Here is a 19,473-nt window from a genome sequence, read left to right as displayed (position 1 = left end):
TTTGATTTGATTTATTTGAGACATCTCTGGGACCATTGTTTATCATTGTCTTCCCCCATGTCTCTCCTTCCTTCTGTTGTCCAATTTAGCTGATTGGGCACGTTTGTGTAACCTTTGGAGGCGATACATTTGATTAGGTAGCCCTACTGTACTCTCTCGCTCTGGAAAGAATGGACCAATTAGAAAAAACTAAACTGGACAACAAAGGAGAGGAGGAATCACTTGACCTGTTTGGAATGTTCGGACTGACCAAACTCTGTAAACTTCCACTCGATCAACCAGACCATTCTCCTGTCAGGGTTCAAATTACACTCTGATTCCCAGGGATGCCATGAAAACAGTTAAGACAATGTTAGCAGTGTTAACTGCTATGAGAATGTAGGGACACGGGTTCTTCTTGACCAGGAAACACTTTGGACCCTGATTATACAGCTGCCTATAGGGATCACCCTGGTAATACAGCACAGTTCACCCTGGTTATACAGCTGGCTATAGGGATCACCCTAGTTTTACAGCTGGCTATAGGGATCACCCTGGTTATACAGCTGGTTATAGGGATCACCCTGGTTATACAGCTGGCTATAGGGATCACCCTGGTTATACAGCTGGCTATAGGGATCACCCTGGTTATACAGCTGGTTATACAGCTGGTTATAGGGATCACCCTGGTAATACAGCTGGCTATAGGGATCACCCTGGTTATACAGCACAGTTGACCCTGGTAATACAGCTGGCTATAGGGATCACCCTGGTTATACAGCTGGTTATAGGGAACACCCTGGTAATACAGCACAGTTCAGCCTGGTTATACAGCTGGCTATAGGGATCACCCTGGTTATACAGCTGGCTATAGGGATCACCCTGGTTATACAGCACAGTTCACCCTGGTTATACAGCTGGCTATAGGGATCACCTTGGTAATACAGCACAGTTCAGCCTGGTTATACAGCTGCCTATAGGGATCACCCTGGTAATACAGCACAGTTCACCCTGGTTATACAGCTGGCTATAGGGATCACCCTAGTTATACAGCTGGCTGTAGGGATCACCCTGGTAATACAGCTGGCTATAGGGACCACCCTGGTAATACAGCTGGCTATAGGGATCACCCTGGTTATACAGCTCGTTATAGGGATCACCCTGGAAACCTGGTTATACAGCTGGCTATAGAGATCACCCTGGTTATACAGCTGCCTATAGGGATCACCCTGGTAATACAGCACAGTTCACCCTGGTTATACAGCTGCCTATAGGGATCACCCTGGTTATACAGCTGGCTATAGGGATCACCTGGTCGGAACTACAGCACAGTTCACCCTGGTAATACAGCTGGCTATAGGGATCACCCTGGTTATACAGCACAGTTCACCCTGGTAATACAGCTGGCTATAGGGATCACCCTGGTTATACAGCACGGTTCACCCTGGTTATACAGCACGGTTCACCCTGGTTAAACAGCAGGCTATAGGGACCACCCTGGTTATACAGCACGGTTCACCCTGGTTATACAGCAGGCTATAGGGATCAGTGTAGCAAGCTCACAATCCAGTGTGGTGTATGTAGGCTCACAATACAGAGTTCACTGGAGAGCACAGAATGTACAGAATGATTGGAAACGTGTTACTGTCACCACTTCTGAGTCTCCTAAGCTAGGCCATAACTGTTTTTATTTTTAATATTACGTTTGTGAACTATCCTTGTATTGTTAAAATGTCAAGGTACTGTTTGGTAGGGTCAGTGTACTGTCAGGGTACTGTTTGGTAGGGTCAGGGTACTGTCAGGGTAGTGTTTGGTAAGGCCAGGGTACTGTCAGGGTAGTGTTTGGTACTGTCAGGGTAGTGTTTGGTACGGTCAGGGTACTTTTTGGTAAGGTCAGGGTACTGTCTGGTAGGGTCAGGGTACTGTCAGATTAGTGTTGAGCATGGTCAGGATACTGTCAGGGTCGTGTTTGGTAGGGTCAGGGTACTGTCTGGTAAGGTCAGGGTACTGTCAAGTTACTGTTTGGTAGGGTCAGGGTACTGTCAGGGTTGTGTTTGTTACGGCCAGGGTACTATCAGGGTAGTGTTTGGTATGGTCAGGGTACTGTTTGGTAGGGTCAGGGTACTGTCTGGTAGGGTCAGGGTACTGTCAGATTCGTGTTGAGCATGGCCAGGATACTGTCAGGGTCGTGTTTGGTAAGGTCAGGGTGCTGTCAGGGTACTGTCAGGGTAGTGTTTGGTGGGTTCAGGGTACTGTTTGCTAGGGTCAGGGTACTGCTAGGAAAGTGTTTGGTACGGTCAGGGTAGTTTTTGGTAGGGTCAGGGTATTGTCAGGGTAGTGTTTGGTAAGGTTAGGGTACTGTCAAGTTACTGTTTGGTAGGGTCAGGGTACTGTCAGAGTAGTGTTTGGTACGGTCAGGGTACGGTCAGGGTACTGTCAGGGTAGTGTTTGGTAGGGTCAGGGTACTGTCAGGGTAGTGTTTGGTACGGTCAGAGTACTGTCATAGGAGTGTTTGGTAGGGTCAGGGTACTGTCAGGGTACTGTTTGGTAGGGTCAGGGTAGTGTTTGGTAGGGCCAGGGTACTGTCAGGGTAGTGTTTGGTAGGGTCAGGGTACTGTTTGGTAGGGTCAGGGTACTGCCAGGAAAGTGCTTGGTAGGGTCAGGGTAATGTCAGGGCACTGTTTGGTAGGGTCAGGGTACTGTCAGATTAGTGTTGGGCATGGTCAGGATACTGTCAGGGTTGTGTTTGGTAAGGTCATGGTGCTGTCAGTGTAGTGTTTGGTAGGGTCAGGGCACTGTCAGGGTAGTGTTAGGTAAGGTCAGGGTACTGTCAGGTTACTGTTTGGTAGGGTCAGGGTAGTGTTTGGTAGGGTTAGGATAGGGTCAGGGTAGTATTTGGTAGGGCCAGGGTAGTATTTGGTAGGGTTAGGGTACTGTCAGAGTAGTGTTTGGTAGGGCCAGGGTAGTGTTTGGTAGGGTCAGGGTAGGGTCCGGGTAGTGTTTGGTAGGGTCAGGGTACTGCCAGGAAAGTGTTTGGTAGGGTCAGGGTACTGTCTGGTAGAGTCAGGGTACTGTTTGGTAGGGTCAGGGTAGTGTTTGGTAAGGTCAGGGTACTGTTTGGTAGGGTCAGATTAGGGTAGTGTCAGGGTAGTGTTTGGTAAGGTCAGGGTACTGTCAGGTTACTGTTTGGTAGGGTTAGGATAGGGTCAGGGTAGTGTTTGGTAGGGTCAAGGTTAGTTGGTAGGGTTAGGATAGGGTCAGAGTAGTGTTTGGTAGGGTCAAGGTTGTAGTTGGTAGGGTTAGGATAGGGTCAGAGTAGTGTTTGGTAGGGTCAGGGTTGTATTTGGTAGGGTTAGGATAGGGTCAGGGTAGTGTTTGGTAGGGTCAGGGTAGTGTTTGGTAGGGTTAGGATATGGTCAGGGTAGTGTTTGGTAGGGTTAGGATATGGTCAGGGTAGTGTTTGGTTGGGTCATGGTAGTATTTGGTAGGGTTAGGATATGGTCAGGGTAGTATTTGGTAGGGTTAGGATATGGTCAGGGTAGTGTTTGGTAGGGTCAGGGTAGTATTTGGTAGGGTTAGGATAGGGTCAGGGTAGTGTTTGGTAGGGTCAGGGTAGTGTTGGGTAGGGTCAGGGTAGTGTTTGGTAGGGTCAGGGTAGTGTTCGGTAGGCTACTACTAACTGAAGATCTAAAGAGTGCTCATTTTCTTACACACAAAGAAGCCTACATTTTTATCTCTCATCTATTTGCAGCTGCAGGTTTCTAACATTATGTCCTCTCTCTTGTACTGTCTCTCTTTTAGAAACAAGGAACAGGAATTGTATGAAAACCTAGCCAAAGGAAAGAAAGATGTGAAGAAGCAGAAGTCAGAGGAGAAGAAGAGTGGCTCCGTGAGAAAAAGATAGAGGATGAGAGAGCTGTGTCCTGATGATTTAATATTGAATTTGATATTAACTTTCTATTTTAAAAGATTTGAGTGTTTTTTTATATCAAGCGATAAAGTTGATGTCTGTGATATAATTAAGATTATAAAGCAAAGTACTGATAGATTTAGGCCCTGGGCCGTGAACCATGGAACCATTCTGCACCCATGCAAATGGTAATGTATTGACATTTTTGCTGACAATAAAGGCTCAGAGTAATATGCATTCATTTATTTCTTCATCACAATTGTATTGTATCCATGGGTGCAAAGCCTATAGAATATTCTACAATGAATATAATAAAATGCCATGACCACGGGATCTAGCACAGCGGGGACACACTGCCATTCCAATGAAAGTTTTAGATAAGACATATCTCTATAATGAGCTATTATGTTAATAGACTAACATTGGCAACATCACTGGGCTCCCCCAGATTCGCCGACGACCCGCAGTGACTGCTCCCAGTGAGAGGAAAACATTGAGCGAGATGAATGAACTTCCCCCCCGCCTCCCTCTTCTCCGCATGTGGTACAGAACACAGTCTGCTCTCCAAACAGTGATAGTGAAGGAGAGCGAGGGAAACTTTGAAAACGTTTGTGTGTGTAATGTTAGCTGTTGATTTCTGATAGCTTAATTTCACCTTTGTTGAATGTTTTTCACGTTTTGGCAATGTTTCCCATGCAAATAAAGTAATTGTGAACAGAGAGAAGGCCGTTTAATTAAGGCGGAAAGGGCACAGACCTACCCAGTTCCCACTTTAGGAAGAGGATTAGTGGAATAAAAACGGCTCGCATAAAGCTCCGTAAGGAAGAGTTTACACTTTCCGAAAGGAGGGGAGAGGGAGCGAATAGGGAACCTAAAAGGGCTGTCCAACGTCAGCATCAACAATCTATACCCGGGAATTGAAGGAGTGAATAGAGCAGAGGACAGTCGTTGTGGATACTGCCGCCGCTCTGTTAAAAACATTCCAGCAGCTCAATCATTCCTTTATCGCGTTGCAGTTTTGCGTAAAACCGCATTCCTTCTGACTGACACTAGCATATAGAGGGTTAGCTCACAGGTTGCATAAGTCGTATTATTATTGAACAATACGGGAACAGTGAAAAGAACAGAGAAGGATAATATCTGTAGAGAAGAGGCAACACTAGGTTACAGTTTTCTTTGTTGAGTTCCTCTGCAAAACTAAAGGCTAAAAGATGTCTAAACCAAATTACACAGGAACCTTTCACATGGTGTCTCAAGATAACTTCGAGAACTACCTCGCAGCTTTGGGTAAGATTATATGAATCGTAATGTCTTTGTCTGTTACCACATATTAGCTACAAATGCGTCATTGTTAAAAAGTGTCATTCTGTAGTTGTAATGTGTAAAATGACACGTGTTAAGAGCTTAATGTACCTCTGCAACTTGCCTCCTTTCATTTGAATTTAACACGATTCATTCATTCTATTTTAACGAATTTAAAATATTTGTTTCCTTTGTTTGCCTACTGCTTTGAGATTTAATTTGAGGGGTAGTGACTCATCGAAAGGCTTGCCCTCTCCATTCCCAGAGCCGAGTGATGGATCATCATGGCGCCTTAGCCTGTAAATGACCCTGGACACAGACAGGGGTGTGTGTGTGCCTCTGTCTGTGCGTGTGTGATATCTGGAAACATTAACAGGAGATGTAAAAGGACAGACACAGCTGTAGGTCAGAGATGTTGCCTCAGATACACTACCTCATTACTAGAATGGCAAGGTGTTATGTTTGGTTGATTAATTCTCTCCCTCTCTCTCTCCGTCAGATATTAATTTTGCCTTGCGGAAGATAGTGTGTATGTTGAAGCCCACTAAACAGATAGTCCACGACCCGGCCACGGGCAGTATGAAGATCCGCACACTCACCACCTTTAAGGACTTTGATATGGATTTCAAACTGGGTCAGGTCTTCACCGAGGACCTGGGACCTGTGGATGGACGAGTCTGTCAGGTGTGTGTGTTTACAGTTCTACATGTATGGTTGGGTGGGCGGTCTCTGTGTTCTTCATCATGTGCTGTTAGTAAAGACAGTGGCTAAATGTATTTCTGTTATCTGGTGATGTTTGTCTGTTTCATGGCTTGTTCAGACTTGTACAAATTCTCTCTAATTGACTTCATATACGTGTACTTGTCATACTACTTTGCTTTGTTTGGGTGAATAGACTTTTTGCCAGCTGTGTGTGTGTGGCTATTTTGGCCCATCTATGAGAGTGTACCACCTGTTGTTTTCCTGTCACAACCACCCCCGTTGCTTGTTTTCAGACCGGGCCAAACAGAGTGGTTCAAGGCAATGGTTGTGTGTGTGCTTTCATGTTTTTTTGCAGACCACTGTGTGTGTGTGTGTGTGTGTGTGTGTGTGTGTGTGTGTGTGTGTTACCCCTGTTTTTAGACCACAGTGGACTGGGAGGGTGATAAGCTGGTGTGTGTTCAGAGAGGAGAGAAGGAGGGAAGAGGATGGACACACTGGCTGGAGGGAGACAAGCTACACTTGGTGAGAATGGAGGGAGGGATGGATTAACAGAGGGATAAAGATTGGAAGGGAATTGGAATAGAGGTGAAGGCCAGAGCAAGGGAAGAAAGCAGGAAAGATTTGGGAGGAAAGAATATGCTGGAATTCATATACCATTTTGAAAGTGGGGGATATGCAAATCGTATTTGGTCATGGAAGTTATTCGCTGCCTACGTTGTATGTGTGCACGTGTCCATGCGTGTGTTTGTGTGAGAACAAATGAGATCCTTCTAAAAAAAATAGGGGGTGTATGGCCCTCAAACCTCCTTATTTGTTGCCTGTACATGGGAAAGAAATGTGTGGGGCCCGAAGGAGGAGAAAGAAACGGAGGAAAACACTGTTAAGAGTCTTCAGGGTGAAGGAATGAACAGGAAGAATAAGGAAAGGTTATTGTTTGTTACCATTTTAATGAGCTAAATACAGACTTCAACAAGACTCTTCATAGTGAAGGGATTGGGAGGAGAATCACAAGCTTCTGTTTAGGCCTGTGCTTGAGATGGACTTTAGCTGGGAAATCTGTTTTTGTTTGTGATTAGATGCAAATGCTGATTACGATTTCAAACAATCAGCATTGTTTTGTTCAACAGCTCCCAAATGCTTCTAAAAACAGATTGCCCAACTAAAGTCCATCTCAAGCACAGGCCTAAACAGAAGCTTGTGATTCTCCTCCCAATCCCTTCACTATGAAGAGTCTTGTTGAAGTCTGTATTTAGCTCATTAAAATGGTAATGAACAATAACCTTTCCTTATTCTTCCTGTTCCTGCCCATGCCTTCACCCTGAAGACTCTTTGCTTGTGATTACATGCAAATACTGATTACGATTACAAACAATCAGCATTGTTTAATTAAACAGCTTCTAATAGAAAACAATACCTCATTGATATTTTGTTCAATTCCGAAAGAGAAGTTTGGAAATAAATGCCACTGGGGATCAGGCAGTAAACGGTGGATTTGGTGAGTAACACAAGAAGAGGGGGAGGGAGTGGGATTGAGAGCTGGGAAGTACATGTGTGGGGGGGGTGGAGATAAGGAAGGGGAGAGAGAGGATTACGGAGTCCGGAGAGAAAAGAGCACAGCATTTTTATTGTGACTGAGTCCATTAATGATCTTTTCCCACTCACCCACCCACGCACCCACCTACGCACTCACCCACCTACTCACTCACCCACGCACTCACTCTCTCTCACACACACTCACTCACTCACCCACCCACCCAAACTCCTCCCTCTTTTCTCTTTCTCCACCCTATTCTCAACCTGTCCTTTTTTTGCCCTCTAGGAGATGAGAGTTGGAGATGTGGTCGCCAGGCAACTCTTCAAGAAGGCCGACTGAAACCACTGGGAAGGATCCCGTTCATCAACTCAATTTTCATGATTCTCATTAGAAAAGTCTAGGACTTGGTATATAAGTGCCAAAGTTTTTAAAAATATGATCATCATTGTTTTAAAACCATTACTTAATGGACAACATTTAACATTTAAGATATGTTTAATTAGTGTGCTATTTCACTGTGGGAAAGATTGTCAATGATCCGTTTTGAATGTTGTCATGGTACAGTGCAGGTGAACTGTGTAAACATTCCCAATGTGTTTCCTCATATATCACTACGATAGTTCCCAATGCCATTGAATGTTCCCTTTTGTGTTGAGTGTGGCTGTTCTGTGTCCAAATATACCACCTGATGCTCCACACTACAAATACAGATGTTGCCTCTTTATGGTACCCATGTTCTAACTCTTCCCTTCAATGTGTACGTTGTGATCGAAAGTCAGTTCAGCGTTTTTCACTCCCATTGGTTTAGTTATTGGGGAAGGTGTGCTTACCCTTGGTCTGTGCCTAAAGGGCTGTGTTTACACAGGCAGCCCAATTCTGATCTTTTTGTTTTACTAATGGGTCTTTTGACTAATCTGATCAGCTCCGAAAAATATCTGATGTTATTGGTCAAAAGAGCAATGGAAAAAAATATCAGACTTGGGCTGCCTGTGTGAAAGCAGTCCGCAACTGATTTCAGTTGGCCTGCATTTAGCTGTAAATGCTAGCTGATAACACTAGAGGGCAGGGTAAAGCAGTTTGAAGTATGGTAGCCGCTGCTACTCCTATCCTACAGGGGGCGACAAACACTTAATTAATCAGTGTCCACTCGGGTGTTGTCTACATTTAGATTCTGCACTTTGCTAAAGCGTCAACTGTTTTGAGAGAATTTTCAATGCTGTTGTTAAAACATCATTGAACAGATGCTGTGATGTCAAAATGAATATCTATCTATATATACATCTACTTCAACAATCTCTTTTCCACCACAGTGATGTTCATATCAAGCTACTGACGACAACATGTTTTCGTTAGGGGAATTCCAGCTGCCCTGGGCTTTGAAAATTCCTTAGAAAAATGTAAAATGGAGAAGCTATGATGACATTTGACCTCTGTGGTTACACTTTATTTAAGCCCTCCCCAACATTTTTTTTCAATGACCTAAGAAACAAAGAATGTTCATAGGATGTTCAGTGTATTTGCATTGCAGAGATAAGACTTTACAAAACGGATTGTATCCAGGAACCTTCAAGGAGGAATCTGCTCAGTTATTTTCCCATGTGGGTCTTGTTCATTGAAAAAAGTAATATTTAGTTGAAAATCAGAATTAAGTCCCTGGCCACTCATCTTCCTGTGGCTCTGATAGGTAGCGGGAGGGTCTGATGTCATTTCTTCTCATTCCATTACTGTGATCCGATTGGCTGAATTGCTCTGATGTTGTCATTGTTATGGAGGCGCCATCGGCCTCAACTTCACAGTCTGACGTATAGCCGTTTACCTGAATAACAGCTGGGATACACAAGGGAAATAGTATGAGCACACAACAATAACCCTCCAACCTCACGTAGTACAGCATTTATCATTCATGAAGCCTACACAGGCCCCATCTCATTGTGTCCATAGAGGTAACAATACATCTGTATTTTAATGATTTGATTTAGGCTCTTGCAAATGGAGAATAGCTCATCCTGATTGTTGATTATATGGGCAGCCTCAGTTTAGATTACATTACAACTGATCCATTCTAAGTGAGGAGAGTCATCACATTATTGATCATTGGGAAGCTGCAGAACTACTATGAGTGATGGATATGGTGTAATATAGACGAATGAACAGGTTTATCACATATAGGCGACTCCACATGGAAACTATGTGTTTTTGGTGATGCGATTTGTCAGGAGATGATTTAAAGGGGTAGTTCATCAAAATGTCTAATTTAATTTATCTTATGGATACCTTGCACTCGATACAATCCATATTGTCGAAGTTCAGCACTATGGCGCTGAATTACGTGCTTGAAATTGAAAGGTAATTTCCAATTGAGCTGACAGCGCTTAGGGGAACGTTGCCTTTAAATTTCAATCGCTCTATAAAGATGAACCTCAGCTATATGGATTGAATCGAGCCCTTAAACCTTGGTACCATGGTATCCAGGGTCCCATCACTCATATTGTTCTGCACTCTATGATGCTAATGCTAACCTGTAGCTCAGTAAACAAACCCAACTTACTCTCTGGGTGTACTGAATACCTCCTTTCTTGTGCACTAGAGGAGGTACATTTGTAATTGTGGTGAACTATTCCAACTACCACTGAGGGACTTTCACCTGTGTTGATGAAGAGTGGCTCAGTGGCTTTCTGGTCCAGGCTCCAATGGCTGTTGCACTCGGTGGGGAACTTGAGCTCAGCTGGTGCGAAGGAAGGAGGTGCAGGTTCTACAGGAATTCCAGGACCACTGGAGTTGGCTACAGACAAGACAGGCAGACAGACATGAGATCACTGAGTAGCACTATCAACATTCATATACTTGCTATATCTTATCTGACTTGTTATTGTGGGTAAGTCCAACCGCCACTGGTGAAGCATTGATAAAAAGGACAGTCACCAAATGTGTCAGCCGGTGACGCCACTGTACTTTACACAACACTTTCTTGCTATGAGTTAGCTGACTGAAACGTGTCATGTGGTTTTCCAATAACCGTGTCAAGCTCAACATAGAACAGGATGTGGTTTTGTCCCCAAGTCTCAGAAACTCAAGAAGCTACAGTCGAAGCTTGTTTCATACCTACTATAGTTTCCTAACTGATAATGAGTAGATGTACATGGAATCTGGAGGCAGTTGTTCTTATTTCTACCTTCACAGGGTAGTCTAACTGGTTATTTATTCAGTGGAACCTACATTTAGTTTGATTTGAATTAAATATATATATGATTGAAATGTCAATGTCAAATAACCTTCAGAAATATAATTTCAAACATTTTTCAAAAAGAGAATATGAGTTTGAGATCACAGATATGTGTGCCTACAATGTTCTGTCAATTTCCCATTTAATGCTCAGCCATTTCTCAACAAACATCTGTTTGTTTGAGATATTAGGCTGAAACATAAATGTTATAACCAGAAGCCAATAGCAGTGGTGTCTAGTGTCCCCCCTTATATAAGCTCTTGTAACTTTTATCTGCATTTGAACTCATATTGGTTGATGTGCTGTGCACTCAGCCCCTGATCGAGCACAGACATGAGCGATGCATGCGAGTTTCACTATAACTCATATTGTCTTTGATCTGATTCATCTCTAGAGGAAGTGGCGAGTTCCTACGTCTGACGGTGAAAAGCAATGACCTTGTTTCCTTTCATTCAATCCAAATTACGTCTAGCACCTTGACACCTAATACTTTTACAATGTGATGCATATTGTCACTGTGTACGAGAGAAAAGACACACTAAGAGTTTTCACTGCCTCTACATCTGTCACTGGGTAAAATCTACTGTCCATGATCTGAAATCTGCTGTCTGGGAAATCACACAGAGAAACGAAAAGAGCATTTACTTAACAATTGGTAGTTTTGAATGACTCCCAAAGAAACAAACAAGTTGTTGACAGGTTACAATGATGTATGTACAACAGCCCTCAGAGTGGAGTAGCATACAGCTGAGGTGGACTTGATCAAGCAAGTTGATTTCACCTGTTGACTCGCTCGTGCAATCACACACCTGTCAGTAATGATCAGAACTGCCCTGATAGGCTCGTTCACACTTGTTGTTTGTATTTAAAGCCTGTCAAGCCATGGCTCAGTTGCTTTCCAGTTGTGTATGTTAAGAGTAAGTTTGTTTCCTATTTCCTTATTTCAGATGTATTGGTTTAATAGGTTTATCCATATCACCTTGTATGTTCTACAACCTGCTCATGATGTCTCGCCTTTGTTGTAGAACCCCACAAATCCAACTTCACCATGTCCAATCACAAGTCCTCAATAAATAGGTGAACTATGGCACTGTCTCTGTCATTTGCAAGTACTCATGGTGACATCTATCCAACCAATGACCTATCTAGGTTCCTTAGCTTATTTTTCATGGTCCTTCAAGACGGATGATGTTTACCAGTTGTACTGCAGCAGATTCCCATCTACCACAGCAGAAAGTGTTTCATTCTCATGTGAAGGACTGTGTAGTGGGTCACTGTAGGGAGTGTCAGTGGTTGATCACCCATCAACAGGACCGGGCTCTAACAGCATGACTTTGTCTCCATTCATCACATCTTCGGGCTACCAACATAAACAAGCACCATTGTGGGAAATGGCGGAGCGATGCTCCAGTGCTCTGGCAACACTACACCACCCCTTCCCCCAGCTAACCATATCTACTGAACCTGTAATGTCACCACTGTGGACCAGACTTTCTTGACGCCCTGAGCCTTGGCTAATCCATGTCACAGGTTTTCAACAACCTGTGCTAATCCAAGGAGCCATCTCGCGCCTGCCTGAGGGGCAGACCCGCGCCCGTCATGGGGCAGCCTACCCCATGCTCATCCTAGCGGCCAACCTGTGTCTGTCCAAGAGGTGGCCTACCAGGTACCCATACAAGGGGACTCGCGTGAGCCTGCCCAAGAAGCCTACCCCATGCTCATCCTAGCGGCCAACCTGTGTCTGTCCAAGAGGTGGCCTACCAGGTACCCATACAAGGGGACTCACGTGAGCCTGCCCAAGAAGCCTACCCCATGCTCATCCTAGCGGCCAACCTGTGTCTGTCCAAGAAGCCTACCCCATGCTCATCCTAGCGGCCAACCTGTGTCTGCCCAAGAAGCCTACCACACCTACATCGCTCCTGACCAACCACCCTATTTTTCAATGTTATTAAAATGTTTCACTGTAAAGTCTTATTAAATACCTACAAATTGTTCTACAGTACAAAGAGTCCCTGGAATATGGTGGGAACTCTAGCTAATACATCAAATCCACCATGAGTGCACACACACACTTTGGGGAATTGGTAGTGATGATATACGGACCTGGCATGTATGATTGACGCTTGGCCCTCCAATAGATGCAGATCAAGATTATGATGAGTGAGGTCACCACTAGTCCCGCCCACAGACTGGTAGGTAGTATCCAGTGACACCCTGAGATGGAGGCAGAGCGATAGAGGATCAATCAAAACAACCTAAAACCCAGACAATCTATATATGAGGCTCTATCTGAACCATTTCTGAGGGAGAACGCAATGTGCTCTAATCTTGTTTACAGTATTAGATGTACATTACTTATGTCAAATCATTCAATGAAGAGAGAAGAGGGGAGGTGGAAGAAATATTGGTAAAATGCTATATATATACCATCTAGTTTTCTATATATTCTATACTACTGTGCAATAAAAGGAGATCCTATTAGACCTACGAGATATGAAGGCACCACACACAGCATCGGTAGTCTCAGTCCCAGCACTTTTCACCTCCTTCCCTAGGTCCCCACACCTGAGAGAGGAAAGAAAGTGATTGTGAAACAGAGAAAGGAGTTTAACTCCACAGTTAACCCCACTGTCCCACAATTGTATAAAAATGTCAAATGTTTTGTGTCAACCAAATGCACCTACTGAGTTGACTTTCGATAAAAATCAGAGCCACTTTGTGTGAAGGGTTCTGACCTGGTGTGTGATTGGCAGTGTGTGATGGCATCGTTGACACTGTTATAGGTCCCAGGTAGGCACGGGGCACAGACTGTGTCATTCTGGGGGTTGGCTGGGGGGGTTTAGGAACAAGTGTCAGACATGTCAGCTGCTCAAAGTAAAGTACATACATCCAGCAGATTATACAAGCACAGTAATAAGATGTTTTGTACTGACAAACGCCCACAGTGGTTTAAACATTGACCCTGAGTGCATCTTATTAGACTACAAATAGATTTTTTTGTCAGGTGTCTTTTCAATACCAGCCTTAGTATCTCCAACTCATGATCAGCTCATCAGAGGCAATAGTCTGTCATATTAGAACAGGGTATAGAGGTGAGGAAGCTGCTGAGGGGGAGAACAGCCCTTAACAATGTCTGGAACGGAGCAAATGAAATGGCATCAAACCATCATTCCTCTGACTCCGCTGCAGCCATTATCACGAGCATGTCCTCCCCAATTAAGGTGCCACCAACCTCCTGTGGGGTAGAGGTGAGGAGGCAGTTCTCACCTTGATTCACGACACCTGAACCCAGAGGGCACAGGGTCACAGGTAGGCAGTGTTCACATCCATCGTCTGTACAGTAGAAACCAGTCTTACACACACATTGCCTGTCACTACTGGCTTCACACTCCCTCAATACCTTCTGGTTACTGCCTGGGAGAGAGAGACGGAGAGAAGAGAAGGGAGAGAAAGAGTGGGAGAGAGGACGGTAGAGGGAGAGGGAGTCGGAGAGAAGAGAAGGGAGAGAAAGAGTGGGAGAGAGGATGGTAGAGGGAGAGGGAGAGAAGAGAAGGGAGAGAAAGTGGGAGAGAGGATGGTAGAGGGAGAGGGAGAGAAGAGAAGGGAGAGAAGAGAAGGGAGAGAAAGAGTGGGAGAGGATGGTAGAGGGAGAGGGAGAGAAGAGAAGGGAGAGAAAGTGGGAGAGAGGATGGTAGAGGGAGGGATGGATGGGGTATTAAACGGGAGAGGCAGAAAAAGATGAAGTGAGGTGAAAATAATGTCAAGAGAGATGAGGTGGGATAGAGAGAGGGGATGTAAAGATGAAGAGAGAGGTGGGATAGAGAGAGGGATGTAAAGATGAAGAGAGAGGTGGGATAGAGAGAGGGGATAGAAAGATGAGGAGAGAGGTGGGATAGAGAGTGGTGGAAAGATGAGGAGAGAGGTGGGTGGGATGGAAAGATGAGAGTGGGATGTAAAGATGAAGAGAGAGGTGGGATAGATAGAGAGGGGATGTAAAGATGAAGAGAGAGGTGGGATAGAGAGAGGGGATAGAAAGATGAGGGGAGAGGTGGGATAGAGAGAGGGGATGGAAAGATGAGGAGAGAAGTGGGATAGAGAGAGGGGATGGGATGTAAAGATGAAGAGAGGGGATGGAAAGATGAGGAGAGAGGTGGGATAGAGAGAGGGGATGGAAAGATGAGGAGAGAGGTGGGATAGAGAGAGGGGATGGAAAGATGAGGAGAGGGGATGGATGGGAGGTGGGATAGAGAGAGGGGATGGAAAGATGAGGAGAGAGGTGGGTTAGAGAGAAGGGATGGAAAGATGAGGAGAGAGGTGGGATAGAGAGAGGGGATGGAAAGATGAGGAGAGAGGTGGGATAGAGAGAGGGGATGGAAAGATGAGGAGAGAGGTGGGATAGAGAGAGGGGATGGAAAGATGAGGAGAGAGGTGGGATAGAGAGAGGGGATGGAAAGATGAGGAGAGAGGTGGGATAGAGAGAGGGGATGGAAAGATGAGGAGAGAGGTGGGATAGAGAGAGGGGATGGAAAGATGAGGAGAGAGGTGGGGATGGAAAGATGAGGAGAGAGGTGGGAGAGAAGGGATGGAAAGATGAGGAGAGAGAGGTGGGATAGAGAGGGGTTGGAAAGATGAGGAGAGAGTGGGTGGGATAGAGAGAGGGGATGGAAAGATGAGGAGAGAGGTGGGATGAGAGAGAGGGGATGGAAAGATGAGGAGAGAAGTGGGATAGAGAGAGGGGATGGAAGATGAGGTGGGGAGAGAGGTGGGATAGTGGGAGAGAGGGGATGGAAAGATGAGGAGAGAGGGGTGGAAAGATAGGTGGGAGAGAAGGGATGGGATGGAAAGATGAGGAGGAGAGGTGGGATAGAGAGAGGGGATGGAAAGATGAGGAGAGAGGTGAGGAGAGGGATAGAGAGAGGGGATGGAAAGATGAGGAGAGAGGTGGGATAGAAAGAGGGGATGGAAAGATGAGGAGAGAGGTGGGATATGAGAGAGGTGGGATGGAAAGATGAGGAGAGAAGTGGGATAGAAAGATGAGGGGATGGAAAGATGAGGAGAGCAGGGGTGGGATGAGGAGAGAGGTGGGATAGAGAGGGGATGGAAAGATGAGGAGAGAGGTGGGATAGAGAGAGGGGATGGAAAGAGAGGAGGGTCGAGGGGAGTGAGAGAGAGAGCGCGAGAGAGTGGGAGAGAGAGAGAGCAGGGGTGGGGAGTGAGAGAGGATGAGTCAGATCAGAAAGGGATTATTTTAAGGAGACAGGGGAACAATGAGTGGAACTGTCAGAACAGGGAAGAGGGAGGGGGGGAGGACTTACTGGAATAGCAGACCCTACAGGGTAGACATTGTTTCAAGAAGTTTAATTCAGCAGTGTAGTATTCATGTTGACAGGTTTCACACTCTGTTTTTGTAGACTTGCCACAGTCGGTGCGAACATACTGTCCTGGAGTGAGGTTGGGAATGAGAGAATGACAGAGAAATGTGATCATCCATACCCCCACATATAGGCCACCGTAGTATACTGTCCATAGTAATGTGTTCATCACAGGAGGTTGGTGTCATTTTAATTGGGGAGGATGGGCTCGTGGTAATGGCTGGAGCAGAATGAGTGGAATGGTATTATCAACATCAAACAAATGTTTTCTATGTGTTTGATGCCATTCCATTTATGCCGTTCTAGCCATTATTATGAGCCGTCCTCCCCCCAGCAGCCTCCTGTGTGTTCATGTAGTGTTGTGGAGATAAAGGGACTGCTGTTTTCCCCTCTATACTGCACTTCATCATTTGATAATATGGTCATGTTGCAGACAAACAGTTAATACATATAATATGAGGTGCTTGTATAATGCTGGTCTTTTAGACATCTTGCTCCATCAGCCACCTGAACAACAGAAACACACCAGTAGTCACAGACCTTTATGACAACAGGAACACACCAGTAGTCACAGACCTTTATGACAACAGGAACACACCAGTAGTCACAGACATTTATGACAACAGGAACACACCAGTAGTCACAGACCTTTATGACAACAGGAACACACCAGTAGTCACTGACCTTTACGACAACAGAAACACACCAGTAGTCACTGACCTTTACAACAACAGGAACACACCAGTAGTCACTGACCTTTACGACAACAGAAACATACCAGTAGTCACTGACCTTTACGACAACAGGAACACACCAGTAGTCACTGACCTTTACGACAACAGGAACACACCAGTAGTCACTGACCTTTACGACAACAGAAACACACCAGTAGTCACTGACCTTTACGACAACAGGAACACACCAGTAGTCACAGACCTTTATGACAACAGGAACACACCAGTAGTCACAGACCTTTATGACAACAGGAACACACCAGTAGTCACAGACCTTTATGACAACAGAAACACACCAGTAGTCACAGACCTTTATGACAACAGGAACACACCAGTAGTCACAGACCTTTACGACAACAGAAACACACCAGTAGGCACTGACCTTTACGACAACAGGAACACACCAGTAGTCACAGACCTTTATGACAACAGGAACACACCAGTAGTCACAGACCTTTATGACAACAGGAACACACCAGTAGTCACAGACCTTTACGACAACAGAAACACACCAGTAGTCACTGACCTTTACGACAACGCTCACAGCACCTTTTCACCCCAGAAGCATCATGAAGGTATTCCTCAGTTTTGCATTCCAATACAGCCATCTCTAGTCCATTTGATGATAGTCTCTTTGTTAAAATGTTGACTCTATCATAAAGTTTGTGTTTTTCAGTAATTCTTCTCTGTAAAATCGTTACTATTCAAGTAAAACATTCTTCTTCACCATTCATGTTGTTGAGCCACTGGTCTCAGCTGAATGTATATCCTTTCACACTCCGCCTCTCTGTCTCTAGCTCTCTCTCCTTGTTCTCGATCACTATTTCTGACTTTGACTTCTTTCTTCCGCTGAAGTATCACTCACTCTTTGTCTTCTCCTCTGCTGTGTCCTCTGTCCTCTCAGTGAGAATATAGAGCTGCTTCCTCTCCTCTCTCACCCACCTCTTTCCCCCTCGCTTGTCCTCCAGAGCGGAAAGCCCCAATGCCCCTCATCTGCCCTGTGCGTCTCTCTCTCTCTCCTCCCTTTCCTTCCTGCCCTCCCTCTCTGGCACGAGGTGCACTGTTCTGGGCCGTGTAAACTAGCTGCAGAGAGGAGGATTCTAGAGGCTGCTTTTGGCACTGTCTCCAGATCAGTATGTCCAGATGTGGCACACAATACACACCAACACAATAAGATACTTCCCCTGACCACTCCACCCCTTCCCGTCACTCTCTCTCCCTTTATTGCTTTACTGAACCTTTGTTCTGATAGTGTTGTAATGCCGCTAATATGGAGCTGTTGAGAGATGTGTTTCGATGATGAGATGAGTAGATTAAGACAGAAATATATACCTCTGACTCTCTCTCTCTTCCTTCCTTCTCTCTCTCTCTCTCTCTTTCTCTCTTTCTCTGTCAATTCAATTCAATGGTTCCTTTGGGCATGAGAAACATGTTTACATTGCCAAAGCAAGTGGAAAAGAGAACAAACAAAAGTGGAATAAACAATCAGAAATTAACAGTAAAGTTCTCTCTCTCAACATGGAATTGACTTTGAATTGACGTCTGTGCCCAGTGGAAAAGACAGTGAGTTTGTTTATTTGCTGAGGCAGAAGTGATCCCTTCCTAACCATGCTAGCTAGGTGTGATTATGATTTTTTATCATCTCTTATCAAACAGAATATAAATATAAATATAACATGTAAGTTCCCCTTGCATTTCCACAACACTGTGTGATATTAAAAGGCAGAAAACAAGCAACACATTTTGCAACGATCGTGATTTACAGTTTCCTTCTTGGGATATGGGGTGTAATTTTCTTCTTCCTCAGTGGATGTGATTATGTGAAATTAACCAAGCATTTGTTAAGGATCCTCCCCTTTAAAAGAAAATTAGCCTAAATTGACATACCCAAATCTAACTGCCTGTAGCTCAGGACCTGAAGCAAGGATATGCATATTCTTCATACCATTTGAAAGGAAACATGTTGAAGTTTGTGGAAATGTTAAATGAATGTAGGAGAATATAACTCATTAGAGCTGGTAAAAGATAATACGGAGAAAAAAAAACAACATTTTTTTGTATATTTATTTGTACCATCATCTTTGAAATGCAAGAGAAATACCATAATTTATTATTCCAGCCCAGGCACAATTTAGATGTTGTCCATTAGATGGCAGCAGTGTATGTATAAAGTTTAAGACTGTATGTATATGTGTAAAGTTTATTTCTGTTCAAAATGTTGTATCAAGACTGCCCAAATGTGCCTAATTGGTTTATTAATACGTTTTCAAGTTCATAATTGTGCACTCTCCTCAAACAATAGCATGGTATTCTTTCACTGTAATAGCTAATGTAAATTGGAGTTAGTGCAGTTAGATTAACAATAATTTAAGCTTTCTGCCTATATCAGATAAGTCTATGTCCTGGGAAATGTTCTTGTTACTTACAACCTCATGCTAATCGCATTAGCCTACGTTAGCTCAACAGTCCCGTGGGGGACCCACCTATCCTGTAGAGGATAGCCTGGAGACTCCATCCACCCCAAGAGCATTGACATGGCACAGAGGGGCAGAAGGAACAAACAGAGGCTGGGGGAGAGGATGAAGACAGAAAGAGAGAGGGGGGAGAAAAGAGAAAGCTAGAGTGAGAGAAAGGGGGGGCGGGGCAAAAAGTGGGAGAGATAGAGAGAGAAAGGTGGGACACAAGATTAATAGAGAGAACGAGAGAGAAGGAAAGTA

General features: G+C 44.6%; 3 protein-coding genes across 11 annotated transcripts in view; 2 read left to right on the top strand and 1 right to left on the bottom strand.

Moving 5' to 3' along the window:
* LOC112226113 (tyrosine-protein phosphatase non-receptor type 6-like) overlaps positions 1-4,120 on the top strand; it is a 33,787-nt gene extending 29,667 nt beyond the window's left edge. For all 4 annotated transcript variants that reach the window (XM_042308671.1, XM_024390361.2, XM_042308678.1 and 1 more), the window contains one exon: positions 3,781-4,120. In XM_042308671.1, coding sequence (XP_042164605.1) covers positions 3,781-3,883 — 103 coding nt within the window. In that variant the 3' untranslated portion in view covers positions 3,884-4,120. The remainder of the gene's footprint in view (positions 1-3,780) is intronic.
* A 100-nt stretch (positions 4,121-4,220) lies between these two features.
* Positions 4,221-8,156, top strand: rbp5 (retinol binding protein 1a, cellular). 3 transcript variants are annotated; one of them, XM_024390415.2, is made up of 5 exons: positions 4,221-5,176; positions 5,457-5,516; positions 5,691-5,875; positions 6,314-6,415; positions 7,713-8,156. In XM_024390415.2, the coding sequence occupies exons 2-5, from the start codon at positions 5,495-5,497 to the stop codon at positions 7,764-7,766; spliced, it is 363 nt and encodes a 120-aa protein (XP_024246183.1). In that variant the 5' UTR covers positions 4,221-5,176; positions 5,457-5,494; the 3' UTR covers positions 7,767-8,156. The 3 variants fall into 3 exon arrangements, with proteins under 3 accessions (XP_024246183.1, XP_024246171.1, XP_042164640.1); XM_024390403.2 differs by lacking the exon at positions 5,457-5,516; XM_042308706.1 differs by lacking the exon at positions 5,457-5,516 and having other exon boundaries at positions 6,321-6,415; positions 7,713-7,753.
* A 688-nt stretch (positions 8,157-8,844) lies between these two features.
* On the bottom strand, positions 8,845-17,855 carry LOC112244118 (tumor necrosis factor receptor superfamily member 5). Of its 4 annotated transcripts, none has more exons than XM_042308690.1 (8): positions 17,484-17,848; positions 15,966-16,091; positions 13,918-14,064; positions 13,386-13,479; positions 13,139-13,215; positions 12,754-12,864; positions 10,072-10,209; positions 8,845-9,254 (listed from the first exon to the last, which is right to left on the bottom strand). In XM_042308690.1, the coding sequence occupies exons 1-8, from the start codon at positions 17,488-17,490 to the stop codon at positions 9,073-9,075; spliced, it is 882 nt and encodes a 293-aa protein (XP_042164624.1). In that variant the 5' UTR covers positions 17,491-17,848; the 3' UTR covers positions 8,845-9,072. The 4 variants fall into 4 exon arrangements, with proteins under 4 accessions (XP_042164624.1, XP_042164619.1, XP_042164631.1 ...); XM_042308685.1 differs by having other exon boundaries at positions 17,283-17,845; XM_042308697.1 differs by lacking the exon at positions 13,918-14,064 and having other exon boundaries at positions 17,283-17,855.
* Between the last annotated feature and the right edge of the window lie 1,618 nt (positions 17,856-19,473).

The sequence above is a fragment of the Oncorhynchus tshawytscha genome, linkage group LG03 (genome assembly GCF_018296145.1).
Source record: "Oncorhynchus tshawytscha isolate Ot180627B linkage group LG03, Otsh_v2.0, whole genome shotgun sequence".
NCBI classification, from domain to species: Eukaryota; Metazoa; Chordata; class Actinopteri; order Salmoniformes; family Salmonidae; genus Oncorhynchus; species Oncorhynchus tshawytscha.
The sequence above is the reverse complement of the archived record's forward strand: the minus strand, read 5'-3'. Positions and strand labels throughout refer to the sequence as shown.